General features: G+C 51.9%; 1 protein-coding gene across 4 annotated transcripts in view; it reads right to left on the bottom strand.

Moving 5' to 3' along the window:
- Window positions 1-17336, bottom strand: part of Dac (dachshund family transcription factor) — a 188742-nt gene that overhangs the window by 52924 nt on the left and 118482 nt on the right. For all 4 annotated transcript variants that reach the window (XR_013080304.1, XR_013080305.1, XM_076773143.1 and 1 more), the window contains exon 7: window positions 15860-16084. Coding sequence is in view for 2 of the 4 variants with exons in the window: in XM_076773143.1 (XP_076629258.1) it covers window positions 15860-16084 (225 nt within the window). In the remaining 2 variants the exon portion in view is untranslated. The remainder of the gene's footprint in view (window positions 1-15859; window positions 16085-17336) is intronic.

The raw sequence follows: 17336 nt of genomic DNA, 5'->3' as shown, positions 1-17336 counted from the left end.
CTACCAAATAACGCTCGAAGCGAGTTAAAGAAGCGTTAAAAGAATTCCTAGAGCCTCGAAGGCTGTTGCGATCGAGCGAGGGTGGAAATGGAGCGGAGACGAACGTCGCGGCAGCCGGAAGTCGCGAGAATCGATTACCCCCCGGGGTGTGGGGGTTCGAGGGTGGCGCGAGCTTATTGAAATTCGGCCGCGGCCTCGTGGCCATTAAAATTTCAGGGATTAATGTTAGCCGCGGTGAAAAGCGCTCCGGTGGCTGGCTCGTAAGAAAACGACGCGCCCCTTCGTGGGGCTGGTCCCGGCGTCGTTTCATCATTCTCGCGTCAATTAGACGGTCCCTAATCGCGAGTCGGTCCATAAACCGTGAGTTATGCTTGTTATTCGCGGATACGGCCGCCCGTTTGTCCTCTTTTTCTCCGCGTCGCGCAAGGATTTGTTTTCATCTTCGATCGGAAGTCGTTCCGCGAACGATCGAGGCACCTGTCGCGAAATTTCGCTCGTTAGGAATCGTAGGTAGGGCCGCGGAGGTTTGGGATTAGGCTCGGAGGATCGTCGCCGATAATAATATTCACGGTAGCCCGAGCACTGCGGGGCCGGCAACAATAACGGTGCAACGGAACGTGCATGCCACTGTTACCGGAGCGATTCATGGTTATTGATTAGTATATGGTGGCAGGAAGACGGGAGGCGGCGGTGCCAGCGTAGCGTTCGCATCCCCGGAGGGCTTGTACGACGACGTGTACGCGTGTATAGCTTCTGCGCGGCGCTAAGATATTCGCAGGGCCCCGGGCCACCCTCAGAAACAACAATGTCAACTTAACCGTGCGCGCCCTGGCCCGCAATCGTTTGAATAGTATAATGTGGCTTTCGTGTTACGCGCCCCGCTGCCCTCCGCGCTACGTCCATCGATACCCGCCTTCGATGCTTGCCTTCCATCCCAACCATATCGCCTTACGGCCTCAAACTTTTCCTTTTCTTTCGATTTACCTAACAAAAATCCCTTTTTTCAACCTAATTTTTATGCACGCTCTTTACCCACTACTGGTTAATATTAGTAGGGCTGCTTATCCTGGATCAAATGAGCGAAAAATATTATTATACCATAATAGTAATCATCTGTGTTACGAATGAATAATGTCGGAAGAGAATAATTTAATTCTGAGCAGGTATATTTCTACGTATCTTCACCGGAAAAGGAGAAAAGGTTTATTCAGTTCGTATCAGATAATATATCCTCGAACGTTCGTTTATGTCAATGTAAGATATACGCCCGCGTCAGGTGCTAGGTCTGATATGTTAATTCCAAAGGTCAGATATAATTATATCGAGTTTTACAAGACTGGTTGGAAAAGAGGTCGTAATAAAATATATTGCGATGCAAGTACAGGTGATGTATAGTTACACCTATGAATCCATATACGTACGATCAGATACGCATGAGATATCGTATACAATTAGATATGATCTTGTACAATCGTGGGCGATAATGCAAGTTCGTATATGACATTATTCGACAATATACGATTCCATATATTGCCATGTACCAAGTATGATCCAGACATGATCCCATACGATGGTGAATGACTATTCACGTTCGGACATGTAGTGTGTCACTGCGTATCTGACATCAGATATGACGTATACGATCACGAGCGTTACGTATCTATTCGCGTATAATCGTTTGTTGCGTATCATTTGATTTCCTCTGAGATTTATAGATCGTTCCGCTTTTGGAAACCTTTTGCACCGAGGCAAAATTAAATTTTAGCATTATCATATTTATTTATGAAACGAACAGATGCTTTCTGCATGCTTCCCAAGTAAGCACACGTCATAAATCTGTAAAATCCAAACTAGTCGTTACAAAAATTGTTTACCACAGCCGCGTTCCTGCCGCGAACGTTTATTTCACGAATATATTTATTTACATAATTAGCGTCCGTATTACGCAAAACAAAAATACAGAAACTTTACGAGAACGTTCGACAAGGCAGATGCTTCCAAACTTTGACCCAAATCTTGATAGATCCGTAGATCCAGGGTTAACCTGGCAGATCTAATTACGAGGCCAGAGATTTCATTTTTGAATAATTAGGAAACTAATGAGGTTCCTGACAGATTTTTCTTTAACGCCTCCTCTCGAGCTCTCAATTTATAAAAATAAAAAATTCTAAAAGCTATCGCTTGGATTCAATTTATTCGTTTCGATTTATCATCGCTTCCGCGTCCGTTGGACGGCAACGCGCATCGATCTAAAGCGGTGGCGCGTTTCTTCGGTCGTTTACGAATTTAATTTCGACGGATCAGGACCGAGGTAATAAACCGCCGTTGAGAATTAACCCGCGGATTATTTCGGTAATTTACAACCCTCGGGGTTCGCGTCTCGGGGCGAACGCCAGCGACGCGTCCTCCTCGAGACTTTTTCCCGATCCACGGATCGAACGGAGTCGGATCTCCGTCGTGCGAATTTCATAAATTCAACGTCTGGAAGCCGATTAATCCCGCGCGTCGCGTTATTTGCCCACGGAAGGGTATCCTCCGGGCCTCTTGCCGAAACGACGATATTATTGTTTCCACCCTTGCATATTATAAACGCGTAACGATCGTCCGTCTACCGGCAAGTTTGTCCTCTCCCGCGGGCATGCTTCTCCGTTGCGGAACTTGAATTGTCTGCGGCCCGCGCGACCGGAAAGACGCCCAAGACGCCGCGAAGACGACGCCACGCGAACAGAACGAACAGAGACCCGGGTGAAATCGATCACGCGAATCGTACGACTTTCGGGGGCTATCGGTGTCTCCGGATCCTCGACACGTCGATCGATCGACGGGAGATTTCGGGTCGACAATGTACCACGGTTACGCGAAGTCGACGAGAGGCCAATAGTTATCCGTCGTTGGATTACGGTCCTTGGCTAAGGGCTACAAGGGTTTCCCTTCCTACAGGATTTAAGACGGACTTAGGCCTTGTTCCGGTCGCTGACCACTTTGCCTCCCATTAACCATTAACGGATCTAACGAAAATAGGATTAGATCGCAGCTAGTCGGCCTCGCCGCGCGCCCACTAAAACTACTGCCGTTTGCGGCAGGCGTCGGGTTTCTTCCGGATTATCCGCGGTACTTCATCCCTTCGTCATCGAGATCCTCGGGTTTCGGCAGTCATCTTTTTCTTTTCCCGGTTCGTCGATCGCCATTGCCTTTACCTCCCTAGATTTATTCGATCGTATCTATTATTAAAACAGCACATTTTTAAGAATCTTCAGAATTCGAAGATGAATGCATCGTTTAAAAGATTTAGCTAATCTCCGTTAACTCCGTCTGCTCGAAAGATTTTGAAATATGGTAATTTTGCGGTGATTTCGTTCGGTTGACTCGTAGGTGGAAAATCGGTTGGCGCGATCAGCGAGGTTCGAGCGGCTGCAAGAAATTCTCGGGGTCGTTCTTTCGGCGGGTACTGGTACGAAGACAATCGGATAAAGATACGGTCGAAGAACGAATGCGAATAGCGCGGGGCTGGATGGCGGTCGTACGTCGCGGTCGATCGTAGGTGAATAGTTTCGATATCTCTCGGCCGTCGAGGTCGCGGGTTCTTCGGTGGCCGTGTTCGTCGCTCGAACTCGGCCGGAGATACGGCGAAGAGCGTTTTCGCGTTTCAAGATAATCCTTCCTTCCTTCGGGAACAGACCCTCCGGGGATATCTTGCCAAGTTATTGCACGGCCGTCGGCTTAGAAACCGCCGCTGGAACGATATCGCCGCCTTCGACTCGTTCGAACTCCGCAAGAACGATCTTCATTTTTCCACCGTGTATAAATCCGAAGGTTAAGAAGCGCGCAGAAACCGAGGGTCCGAGAAACCAGCGCGCGATTCAAACGTCAAAGTCAGGAACCACTTTCTAAAACTACGATCTATCAGCCAAACGCTACCTTACCGCGCCCAAGAAAACATACACATAGGTATTTCAACGTTTGGCATTATCCACTTGCAGCGATCGAAGAACGAAGCAATTACAAATAAAACATAGTTTACCCCTTGAACTCCCAGGAATTCCGTAAATAGCGTTATTCCCGTGCGTTTGAAATCTCGGTTGGCGATCGGCGTTCGCGACCGCGAATCGATCTCGGGCAGTCGTTGAACTCTCGCGTACTCGAATAGTCGTAGGTAACAAACGCGGTGCCAGGTATTTTTCCCCTCGTTTTAACAAGACCGACGCGCCCCGCTGGATCTTTATCGTTATTACGAGTGTCTGTCCGACTGTATACGCGCGTGCACGCTAGACCGCCCGTGCACAGCGCGAGACATTAATGTTTCGCGATCGTAAACCGTTCAGCGGCATGATTCCACCAGCATTTATCGAATAACCCTCGACGACCCGTGACTGCCTTCCTCGACGATCGATCTTCCTTCTCCGCTTCGCCGTAGCTGGCTCCGCGCGCGCGATTCTCTCTCTCGATCGTTCGCGAACGATCGCTTTTCGTCCCGCGACCGGCAATTTAGGCTTAAGTTTAATGACTCCGGAGAAACCAAGGTACGATCGTTGCATTTGTAACCAAGCTGTTGCACGGTTGCGTCACACGCTCGGATATTTTCTATTTAAATTATATGTTGCGGCGAGAAGTCTAAAACAACACGCTTTGCTCTGCTTTGGAACCGGATTGCACGGTTTAATTCCGACAATCGTGAGAACGTGCTCCGGTAGAAATGACTCTATCGATCTTTTCGAGAAACGTGTTGCAATATCTGTTTAGGAGAAAACGTTCTTTCCAAGAGTATTTCGAGTCGAGAAAGTGTCGTACCTTTTCCCGATTACACGGAGAATGCTGAGGGGACTAGTAATTCTGGGTTTGAACCCCTTGATGTAGTAGCTAAGGGGTAGATTACACGCTTATGATCCTAGGATCAGGTGGTTACAGTTTGGATCCGTTTGTTTCTTTAACCACAATTTATCCACCATTGTTCGACTCCGTCTGTAATTATCGTCGACAGACGCTTGGTAGGACAACCACCGATAAGTGTATTTTATCAAGTAGCTGTACAAGCACAGTTTAACTCTTTATTTAAGCCAAACGTTTTGTTTATCTGGCAAGACTCGCCTCGTTGGACGCGGTATGGTAACGCAAAATAAACGTCCGCCTCGGTCCGATCTCTCCGCTCCACCGACGCGTCCCGTGCGGCGTTTCGAAGGAAGTACGCGGCTCTTGGCTCCTTTTTCGCGACGTGTAAATAACACGTTGGTATAATAAGACGTCAACGAGCAGCTCGGCACCTACGCGATCGCGATACGATCTCCACGGTCGCGACAGTCGGAAGTCGTACGAGTTTCTCTTTTCGAACCGGACCTCGACTACCGCCAGAGGCCACAGTCCTCGGGGGCGTTTGACGAACCGTGGGCCCCCCCCAATTAGGCTGGGCCCTGTCATGGAATCCATCAACGTCCACGATTCTTCCTTCGATTCCTGGTCGACCAGTATCCCGATACAATCTTCTCAGATCGTTGAACCCATATATGTGTAATCTCTCCCTCGAAGTATCGATGCTGGTCGCCGCGATATAATATTAAATAAAAGGGCTCAGCAATTATTTTGCAACATTTGAATTTCATAACCCTAAAGTACACGCTAAACTCGAAAGACCGCAGTACGCCGCGAGTCGAGCCGAAAAACCATCGTGTCGTTTCAGGGTTCATATTCTTAAACGCGAACGAACTTATTACACGAGCCCAAGTATTAATAGTTGCCCGACCTCGGGAGCAAATTGTCGCGCGACAGGAAGTCGATAGCATGCGGTCAGCTTCGGGACCTCGGAGACGAGCACCTGCTCGCGAGGACTCTCCGCTCGCTGGTTCGCGTCGCCTGGCCTAATCGCTCGGTTACGTCACGCGAGGGAAAATTAGCAGGACTGGTCTCGCGAGCGGCACGCATAATGCGCGCGATTATACGCATTAAGCAGCGAGGGGCGTGCTTTAAGGGCCAATTACCGCGGCGCTTTTACGCTCAACCGAGAAGCACTCGCGACCTCTCGATGACACTTTCGAAACGGGATTCTTTAACGTCCACTCCGCGCGACCGTCGTCTCCGAGACTACGTTCCCCGGCTGGATCGGATCGAGCGGATCGCGAGCGCCGCGTGTGCCCCGGCGCGGATCGAATTGCCCCGAGAGTGGCCGCGGAGTCGCAACAAAATATTCGTTTCTCGCGGCAGTAAACGGCGTCGTTAACGACACGATCCGCCGCCCCTCTCTCCTTCTTTCTCCGTCGCGACGGACTCTTTCCCTCTCGTCGCTCGCGCTTTTATTGCCGGTAAATTACACGCTTTATTCGCCCGTGCGACGACCCGAAAGCAAACTGTATAATTGAACGGTAGTTAAAACTGCGGTAGGTCAAGTTTCTTTCCGCCTCTCCTCCGTATTCGTATTCGTATTCGTGTTCATGTTCGTGTTCGTGTTCGTCTTTCTCCCTCTTCCTCGGTTCGTCCATGCGTTTTTCATCGAGCACCCACGAAACGGTGGTTCTCAGAGTCTATCGATATTTTTTGCTCGAAAAACCATCCTATGTCTAGAAATAGATCCGTGATCCATCTTGGAGTCACGGAAGCTTGAAGGATAATTCTCGAGACCGTAGTTCGTTTCAAATGGCAGATCACACGAGCAAGTAACGAAGAGGGAGAGGAGCAAATAGCGTCGGATCGTAATCGCCCGAAGGTCGCGGAGTGCAAGGACCTCGGAAGGCAACAAAGTCTCGCGAAAGACAGTTAAAACGGCGGCGGCGATAAAAGCCGCTAAGCAACAAAGTCCCGAGGCTGGACGATACGTAGGAAAAAATCCGCGAGATCTCCTCCCGCAGACTCCGGGGAGAGGCTCGTAAATTGTCGGTTTATAATCGTCGCGGATGGGAGGGGCGGTCGAAGGAACACTCGGCACGGTTCCCGGCCGGGAAATCGCGGGGTCGTTAGGAACGCGAGGCCGTCCGTTTTGTTACTTAATTTCGCGGCGACAACGATCGTCGACGATCGAGGAGCAGGATCGATGTCCCCGGGGCCGTTAAATCCGAGATTTAGGTGACGTCCCGGCGAGGTCGAGCGGTTTATCGCCGCGCGAGGCTCGCGATTTTCTTCTCGCCCCGTCCGTGATCGTTTCCAAGAAACCGTTCCGAGATTTCCTTCTTACCGAATCCTCCTGCGCGCGAACAATAATCCCGATACGATTCGATTCGCGGACGCGTCGCGTCCACGGTCTGCGAAGCCCCGAGAGCCGCGCGGCGCGCGGCGCGCCTCGAGGCCGGGTTCCCGCGACTCTTTTTATTGTTAAATAAATAATCAAGCAGTTGTTGCCGCGTTAGGCATAATTTATTAGTCTCCCCGACACCAACGGGCCCCCTCTCTTAAATTCCTTGCCCCTCGACGTCGCCGTCCTCCCGGTTCGGTCGTTCGGTTCGCCTCGCGAGCCTCACCCCAAGAAGAAACGCGAGGTGCGTGAGCGCCTATAAGCCCGTTTATTCTGCCCCCTCGCGCTTCAGCCCGCCGGGGCCCGGTCCCCCTGTTGGCCTCCGGTTGGTTCCCATCGGCGCGGGGGGGGACGCGGGTTTGGTGCCTTATGCTAAAAGAGAGGCCCGTGGTTTCTCTAATTGACAATCGGCCGCGTTCTCGAGCCGGACCCGGCTCGAAGGTGGCTCGAAGGTGGGAACCCGACATCGACCGCGCCGCGCGGCTACATCGTATTGTCTCGCGTTTTTATTCCTACTTTTCTGCCACGCCGGGGACAGGGAGAGGGTGGAGCCGGACCCCGAGTCCGGAGTCTCTCGTTTGGAGCGCATACCTCCGGATCACGCTCGTTTGCGCTTTCCACGGATTCGCGCGAGAATAGCCCACGGGGACCGGGGGCCCCCGATCCCCGGCCGGTGTGCGCTGTGTGCGTGCCCTCCGTCGCGGCAGGAATTAACGAGTAACAACGGGGCCACCCTGACCCGGGCGCCAACGTGTCCCATTAAAGGCGCCCTTTTTCTGCCTCGGCCAGTAGCCCGACCAAACAGCCTCTCTGCTCGTTATGAAAATTCCTCGAGTTCGAACCGAGTTCGGGCCACGACCGTCCGGTACACCATGGATTCGCGATTACCAGGGGACCGTTCCGTTGCTCCTCGCGATACCAAAACACGAGCATTCTTTTCCGACTCGGAATCGTTTCCTCCGCGTACGACCCCGGGAGCATGGACCAGAGAAACACAAAAGCTCCGGGCCCTTGTCCTCCCCCCAGTTCTTCGTAGCTGCTCTTTGACACCGGTTCTCTGGGAATTGTATCAGACTCGGGCAATCCAATTCACGAGCATCCCGAATATACCGAAACTCTATTTCACGATGAAATTTTTAATTTGCACGCGAATCAAAAGCGAGCCCCTCCTGTAAGAAAAATCACGTTAGCCCGAGCGAGTATTTAATTTCTTCGAAGCGACGGTGGTTGGTCCGTGTACGTACAAGCGGGCCCCGATCCCGGGACTGTTCTTTCCTCCTCCCTGCGGCGGTCCCGACGTACGATATCCGTAGTTCGGGAACGTCGGAAGCGGAGGTTCCCCGGGTCCGAGCCGAGCAAGGATTAATAGTCCCGAAGACTAATAGACTAGTAGACTTAGAGGCCTCGTGTCCGCTGTTCCTCCGGACATGGGATCGACAATTTGTAGCGCGTCCCGTGGCATTGCTGCTCGAGTTATAAACACAGATGTAAAGCCGCGCACCCCGGGAGGGTGAGCATATAAGTTGGTAGTCCCGAACATCGGAGTATCCAAAAAGCATACACGATCCCGAGCTGTCGGGACCGGTATCTCCAGCCCGGCCGCTATAAATAGAGAAGGAAAAGGGCCCCGGTTCGCGAGACCACGGACTGCTAAAACGAAGAAGAGCCTCGGGAATTACGATTTCATCGTTCGCCCTCGTACCACCACTCGTATTTCACCTTCTCCCCCCGCCGCTGGTTCGATTCCTTCGGGACTTCTATGCCTCTACGCGCGAACAGGCGCGCTCCTTCGAAAATCGGCTCAGCTTCCACCCATAATTACCGGATCTACGCGACGCCCTCTTCACGCTGATTCAAACGTCTCCTCGACTTGCTCGCGAAGGATAATGCATGCAAGCGACTCCTTTCCAACGCGGCGTACCGACGATCGAATATCCTTTCGGTTCGTCCCGAAAAATAATGGAATTTTGTTTGCCCCGTTACGTGTCGATAGGCAAAGGTGGTTTCCTCGAGGTAATTTCGTTAGAGTTTCCATAAATATTTAAACGCCTCGGCGTCTCGGCCTCGCCTTGGCTCGATGTAGGTTAAGAGTCCATCGGATACGCTTAATGAACAGAATTTAAATAGGAAAATGCTTTCTTTCCTGTCGATATTTTGGAAATACGCGTTGCTTGAACTCCGAAAAATCATTCGAAACTCGTAAAAATAAACGCGTTAATCCACCGTAATTTTCCAACTTTGAAACTGTCGGGCGACCGTGTGCAGGCTACCTTAAAGATGGTCTCTGGGTCGAAGAGGTCGTGCGCTACGAGCGCGCGAACAGCGGCCGCGGCGATTATTACGCTTATTAAGGTGGAAAGTAATAAATTACGAGCTCCTCTAATAATGGGAACCAGAGGAACCGATCGACGGGGAGGAGGAGGTTGTTCGGTGCGGCAGCTGCGAAACGATCTCGAGACGCATCGGAGAACCGGGATCGATTCGACCGGGTAGAATATTCGGGCTTCGAATTGGCCCGCCTTGTTTGTTGCAGTCTCGTGCAGGCGCGGGCGCGCGCCTCCGTCGCGCTAAGGAGGGTCACGAGGCGAACGTTTCCAAGGTAATAAAGCGGTCCCATTCTTAATTAAATCTAAGACAACGCGGACAAGCTAATTAAAGCAAACATCCGGCGCGATAAAACCCGGCCATCGATCCCGGGGTCCCGGCACCGCTCGATGGTAAACGCGGAACGACCCGTAAAAACGACCGCCATTGTTGCGTGCGCGTCGAATTACCCGAGTTAATGTCATCGCGAGCTGAAAAGAATGCCTCCGGTGAAACACTATCTCCACGAACGATTCTTCCGAACCGCGTTCCGTGCGTTTATAACCTAATTTACATCGAGTACCGACTTTCTATCGCGAGGGAAATTTTGATGAAACGACGCACTATTGTTTATCGTACAGAAACCGTTGCATTAACGTCTATTTTAATATTCCGTACATCGTATCCAAGGTATATGCAATTATAGCCCCCTTAACTCTGTTTCGAGTAACGAGAACGTTAAATAAATATTTGTATTGACGATGATTGCGGAAGAATCGTTCCTTCCGCTTTCCGGCAGACAAAATAAAAAGCAGGAAGCTAGTATCGAGTCAGCGTTTATGCGAGCACAGAAATAACTGTGGTTCGCGTAGCCCTACCCCTTCTGTTTTGATACGGGGAGAAAAGTACGGGACGAAAGGGTCCGTCGGGGGATGGGAGGCTGGTTGCTGTGCGAACGACGGATACCCAGGTACACGGGGGGGAGGAGAAAAAAACGAGCGTGGCATCGATACACGTGTGCGTACATATAGTTTGCGCGATAATGGCCGCTCGCTGGCCGATATAGAGATAGCCTCGGTTAGGCTGGCTCTTGCGCGCGCGATGCACAGGGGGCGGAGGGTCGTTCGTTGGCAGGGTTAAGCATAAATCAATCAGGCTGCGTTCGACCGCGGACGGAGAAGAAACGACCGGTCGAACGTCTCGAAAGCTCGCGGTAGGTAGACAGAACCAAAGAATGATGTTTGCGTTTGTCTCTCCGTGGTCCTCGTCGTAATCGACGGGGTGGAACCACACCGAGACGATATTTAAGTATCGCGTTGCAAATAGTAACCAAAATCAACTTTTAAAAGTAAATTTGCGATACAACGTCCGATGGATAGCAGGATTTAATTTCCAAAATGAAACACGATCAACAAGTTTAAGGTAGTCACGTCACGAAGAAGTTGTAAGAGAGACAAAGGACGGGCGACAGAGTTGCAGAACGTCTAAATCATCCTGTCGCTGAACGACCGGTTTACTTAATTAAACTGCACGAGATCCTCTAGAGCGTACGTCGAGCGTCGTTTCGGGTGGCGAGTTGTAAATTCGCCCGACACTCTGCAACATACTGCCCGATGACACGAATTTCTGCCACAAATTATTACGATCGTGACATTCGATCGCGAACCACGTCTCGGAAAAGTGGATAACGAATTACCTGTTGCTGGTAGCCAGGTTTATCGAGAACCGTGACGAACCGTGGGGTAGTTCCACCGAGAGTCACAGCGATCTTGAGAAAGGGACGATTTATCCTAATGACGACGAGTGGACTCGTACGATATAGGCATAAACGGGCGACTCGAGAGGCGGGGGTGGGTTTGGGATTCGAAGATGTCCGAGGAGGAGAGGCAAGCAGCCAGCACCGAGCTGTCTCGCAACAGGCGTAGCTCGGTAGCCGGGTCTGGGCGCATCCTGGTCCTCTCCGAGGCACGTACGAAGCGAGAGCGAGCAAGAGAAGAGTAGTTGCGCTGTCGCGCGGCGTGGCTCGCGGTAATAGGATTTCACGTAAGCAGCCTCCCAGGCAGCGGCCAAAAATCGAAGGAGCTTACGAACGGCGGGATGCACCGCCGGCCGGTGCAGCCACCGTGCTGCTGCCGCTCCGGAACGAACCGACCGACCAAACGGCCAACGAAAAAAGAAGGAGATACGGAGTTAGCGGGCGAAACGGCAACGGAGACGGAGAGCGAGCCGGTGGAAACCGTGGGATGAGAAGAGACACAAAGGAGGATGGAAAAGGAGAGGAACCGAGGGACGGAGACGGAAAGAAAGACGTCCGGCCCGTACAATTTTAATTAACCCGGTACCGGGTAGCCGATCGCGATCGAATCGGGTGCACGATCTACAAGGAATCTACATAAGATCCTCCACTCGCGGCTACAACTCAATCCCCTCTTTCTATTCGGCCCTCTCGGGCCTTAAGCGGCCCGCCACGGACTCCGCCGGATCCGGTGGACACGAACAGCCGCGCACAATCTTTTGCACGGCTCCTGCCGTCTCCACCCCCGCCCTCCCCCGTCCCGCCCCGTCCTCGCCACGCCGGCTCTTATCTCGGCCAGCATCGAAGATAGCAGCCTCTACTCGGTGGCTGCTCGCCAGGATCCGGCGAGCTCATATTGTTCTCCGCAAGGCGTGTAACTTACCGGGAGAGAGACCGCTTCTCTCGCTTCGAGTCTCCTCTCCTTCTTCTTCTTCTTCTTCTTGTTTCCCGATCGGCCACGAGGCCCCCGATGCGTCCGCGACCGCCTTAACGACGATTCCTCCCCCATTCCTCTCCACACGCACCCCCAACCTTCAGATTTTGCGGTAAAACCTTCTCTAACGTGTACATCGAAAGTAGTTTTGCGTGGCTTAGCAGGCTTATAATCAATCTTTTAACCACCCGCGACACTATCTTTAAAGGGGTGTTAGAGAAACGGTCCAGGGACCTTCGAGAATTGAGCTCATTTCTAGTCTAAAACCATTGTTGGACTCGACTTTTTTGAAATCTAACAGAGACGTATTTAAGATAGATAAGCATCAAAAAGCTTTCTCTAGGAATACTTCCAGAGAATCGGAGAAGACATAGTTCAAAGTTTCAAAGTTATGACCACAGACAAGCTATAGGAGTAGATCTTAGATCCAATGTATTTTCATTACAATTTCTACATATTCTTCACCAAAATACGCGTTGTTTGCATTTTGAAACATTCAAATACTCCAATCCGTCCAGGAGTTATGATGTTTTAAACCATACGCATGACATTGCAGGGGAATCGTTCATTCATGGTCAGACATTGTATTCTCGTAAAGGAATTTTTTTTCTCGAAAATGGGTAGGATTTCGGAGATATGTCTATTCACCAAATATGTTTGTAATTGACCCCCGAAACCGGAAATAATTTTTCCAGAACGATTTGAAATTCTTTTTTTCGCCGAAAAATTTAGGCACGTATCTCCTGTCGATTCTTTTTTTAAATTTGACGAAGGGTGCCTGCGTGGTCCCGGAAGAAGAGATCGTCGGCGTGGAAAGAGAGACGAATAAGAAGGGCGTCTCTCGCGTATTCGATGGAGGGTCCACGGTCGTGTTGGCGCGTCCGCGCGTATTAGGCCGCGCGGACGAAGCGGCGGAGACGCGCGGACGCACCCACACGGAGAGGAGCGCGGTGGTAACACGATAGCGGCCGGTATGTAAAACCATCTGGTGTAAAACGAGCTGCTGGCTCGTTCGAGTATTAAATCGGCCCTCTCTTACCCCTTGTCCCTCCGTCGATCGCCACCCTGTCTCTCTCGTTCTCGCGTTCGTCTCGATCCTCTGATCGACTTTTCGCGTCCGTCGATGCTCTTCGATCCCCGTTCCCTCGATCCTGTTCCGTCTCCTCTTCTTTCGAGGGAGGCGTAAGACTCTCGGTACGCGCACACGTGGACACGAGGAATCCGCTAAGCCTGCATCTCGACGTCGCGACGCGCACCAGATGAACTCGTTGCCGTTCACGTGTCGGGGCACGGACGCGCCGGGGAACGTTCGCTGGTCCCGAACGTCCTCTCGCGTTAAAGTCCCGGCTTAATCGGCCGATCGCACCGCCAGCGGAACAAAGGACGGCCTCCTAGCGACGTGCACGCTCGCCACCGAGAGCGCCGGAGTGCCCCAGGTTACGAAAGAATGCCGCGTTTCTGCCCCCGAGTCGCTGAAAAACGCGACCGTCCACGGCCACAAGCCAGGTTCCGCGCCCCGACCGAGGATCCGCCTCGTTAAAGCCGGCTGAACGCATTAGTTAACGACCGTGGAAACGACACTTTGCGCCGGTTAATGGGTAATTAAAGTCCCGCATTTCCGTTTCGAACGGAATATATTAGACGGTCTTCGTCGTCGAGGAGCTCGCGCTCGCGGATCGAGTGCTCGCTAAAAGTGGGCCGCGGTGATTTGAACCAGAGTCCGCCATATTTGGGAAAAAGGAATACAGGCGCACGCGACGCCTCTACGCACCCTTAACGAGCTCAGACTCTCGAGGAATGTTCGTACGACGGTATTATTAGAACTGAAACTTGTAGTATCAAATATTTTAAAGGTTATTTTCACAAAATATCTCGGTTAAGGATACCCCGTTCAACGTACCTCGGGCTCTTAACGCGTCGGTGTTGGAAAAATATACGAAGATCGATCGTGGAATCTTGACACCGAACATTAAACCGTGCCGTCTACATCCCCTGCTATTATTACGATCTCGCCATACTTCTTTCGGCGTGTATTTATAGCCTTACGATCAAAATCAATGACGGTATATCGGGAAGTTCGCAAATTTTCGATCAAGTTGGACGCGAAAAGGGGAAGTTAAGCTTCGGTTAACGTCAAGACCCCCCGAAAGGTCCGAAACTTCCCGCAACGCGTTACGTCAGTCTGTTTCTTGCGTTTCACGTTTCGATCGAGCGGTTTTCGCCCACGGAGGAAGAGATCTTTAAGCGAATTTACCTACAGACGGCAAATCGTACCGAGTACGAGCCCCGAGAGGGACGATTTCGTCTACGATCCGGATCGATTAACGGATAATTAACTCGTTAATTATAATTAGCGATGGAAACGGCGATGCTGGGACGTCCGTTACGAATCTCCTTAGGAGCTCGATTAAGGGGAGGGGGGACGCAAGATCCGGCCGATCGATCTCGAATAAACGACCTGTACAATTTACATCGAGACGCGCGAGTTATCGTGGATGAACGATAAACGACGCTTAATCTCGGTTTCCTCGCGTAATCGCGCACGCTGGTCGGGCGGCGTCTCTTCTTTTTCTTCCTTTTTCGTGGCCTCCTCCTCCCCCCGCAGCGCCGGTTTCCCTCTTTCGTGCGATCAGAGATATCCTGCTAGCCGGACGCGTTTAATAATAACGCGCGCGGCCGATCTATCACCCGCTTAATGAGAAAGAAGGCGTACGAACGAGTACACGCCGCCACGGTTCGCAGGGCCTCGTTAATCGCGTTACCTAGGTTCGGTCGTTTGCCTACTTAAGACGCGCGCGGCTTATCTACAGGCTACAACGCCGATATTTCAACGCGTACGAGCGCGCGGACAACGGGCGCACACGCACGCCACGTTCCCCGATGATCAGGGGACGATCCTTCGATCCACGCAACCGCCTCAAAACCAAAAGATCCTAATTAAGGGGAGATACTCTCTAAAACACTCCGGTCCAGAAGTTTGTATTTCTTTCGTAAACAAACACAGAATTTGCGTGAAAGACTCCTTGTGTATCCTATAGTTTCGAAGCATCTGAAACCTGAAACTTCGAAAGGTAGTTTCACCCCTGAAACTTGAGTTGCAAAACTACGTTTCTGGTCGAGACTTCCAAAAATTGAGCGAAATATTCCAAACTCCGGAGATACTTGAGGGTTGATCGTGCATCGAACTCAGAAATATAGGGACGTATATAATTCTGGGCCAAGTTTGACCCGCCATCGAGCGTCAGGGGAACCGTTAAACGTAGGTTAGCGTGTTTCCTCGTTCCCGGAGACGCAGAAGGAGAGGAGTAAATGTTCGCGACGTCAGTTTGTAAGTACTCGGAGGCCTAGAGTGTAGGGATCGTGGCTGCGAAAGTAATGGTTGACATCGGGAGGCCCGGAGACGTCAAACAGGCGGACGTCGGAGGGGTACGACGACGACGAGGGAGAAAGCGAGCCGAAAAGCCAGGCTGGAAAGAGGAGAGGAGAACGGTGGCGAGGCTCGTCGACGGGTCGGAGACTAATGCCTCTTAATGTGGCTCCGCGAGAGCTGGCAGATAATGAAATTGTGGAGAGAGCGACCTCGAGTGTCTTAAGAAAGCCCTGCGCCACTGACCTCTCTCGTAGTTGATTTGCCTCTCCTGCTGCCTCGCGTTGTCGGCCGCGACCTTGAGCAGGCCCTGGATGTTCCTGAGCAGGGTCTCCGTACTCGAGACCGAGGGATCCTGGCCTCCCTGAGAGACGGCCACCGCCGCGGAGGCGATCTGCGAGTAGTTCAGGGCCTGAGGACTCTCCGAACCCGGCGCAGCCATAGGCAGGTTCTCCGGCACGTCCGACAGATCTGAAAAACAAACAGAAATCCTCCATGGAGTTTGTTTCGTTCGACAAGTTTTCAAACTCCTTTCGATCGGTAATGGCGAACTTAACCGCGGATTCCGTTATTGTGCAATTAACCGAAGCCTCGAGAAGTCTATGAAGTCAAAAGTAAGTGCACATTGGAACATCTAACGGTGCTTCTCGACACGTTTAAACGAGAATTTAGAGGAAGTCGTTCAATTTAAGGCCACCATTATCATTTAGCGACGTACTTTGATACTCGCGGCAAGTCCCCGATACGCGTCGTTCCTGCAATTTTCCTACGTTCGTTTTATCGGTAATGTAGATCGGTAGTCGCGAAAAACGGGGAACAAAAGTATTATACAAAGTTTCACAGAGTCGGAATCTGAGTCTGCAAGGCCGCAACAGAAGCAAAGCGATAGCCAAAATGGCGGATTCTGCGAACCGTGAGTCCGCGGCGACTCTAGTTGTAAAATAATGGCGGCACGCGAGGATCCCCGCTCGCCTATGAACTCGCCGGTGGAGTTTTTTGTCCGCGTCCCTCCGGCGCGTATACGGGACCGCTTTGCCGATAAATCGTCGGGCAAGGATCGTGGAACAACGTTCGAGGGAGGTCTCTCGCGTTCGGCGGAGAGGAGACTTACAACTCGTGCGTGTTCGAGAGTCGTAATCCAGCGCGGACTACTTGTTACCCTTCGCCACGTCTCTGATTTAACGTCACCGCGGACGAATTAAATTCGCGAATTAAACGGCACCGGAGCCAGGGGCGCCGTGGCCGCGATTAGCCGCGCTAGCGCGTGTACGGTGAGCGCGGGGGGGCGTACGAACACCGAATTGTCGTACCCGCGGTGAAGAGGCGATTTATCCCCGTTAATCGCGCGACGCGCCGCGGGATTTGGAGGGAAAACCGGGTAGATTCCACGAAGGACGCGCCTCCGTCCCCGTCGACGAAGAACAAAAACGTTTCGGGTCGTTGGGGACTAGGTATTTTTCAGCGTCTCGCGCGACGCTCTCATCGACGCGACGGCTAAAAGGGCGGGAGTAGTCTCGTTATTCTCGCTCTATCGACGATTAGCCTGGAAGCATGGTTTTGGTCGTTCGAGGGAAAGGAGTCGGAAGGGGGATTCGAAGGATCCGGCCGGATCGCCGGAATAAAGGATGCCTTATGGTTATGGCCGAAGAACTCCGGAGAGAGAGAGTGCCGAGACAAGACGTCTGCGTGGGTTCTCGCCGGGGCTTAAGTGACCGACCGCTCG

This window comes from Colletes latitarsis, chromosome 9 (genome assembly GCF_051014445.1).
Source record: "Colletes latitarsis isolate SP2378_abdomen chromosome 9, iyColLati1, whole genome shotgun sequence".
NCBI lineage: Eukaryota > Metazoa > Arthropoda > Insecta > Hymenoptera > Colletidae > Colletes > Colletes latitarsis.
Note: the sequence above shows the minus strand (reverse complement) of the source record. Positions and strands in the feature narration are given on the sequence as shown.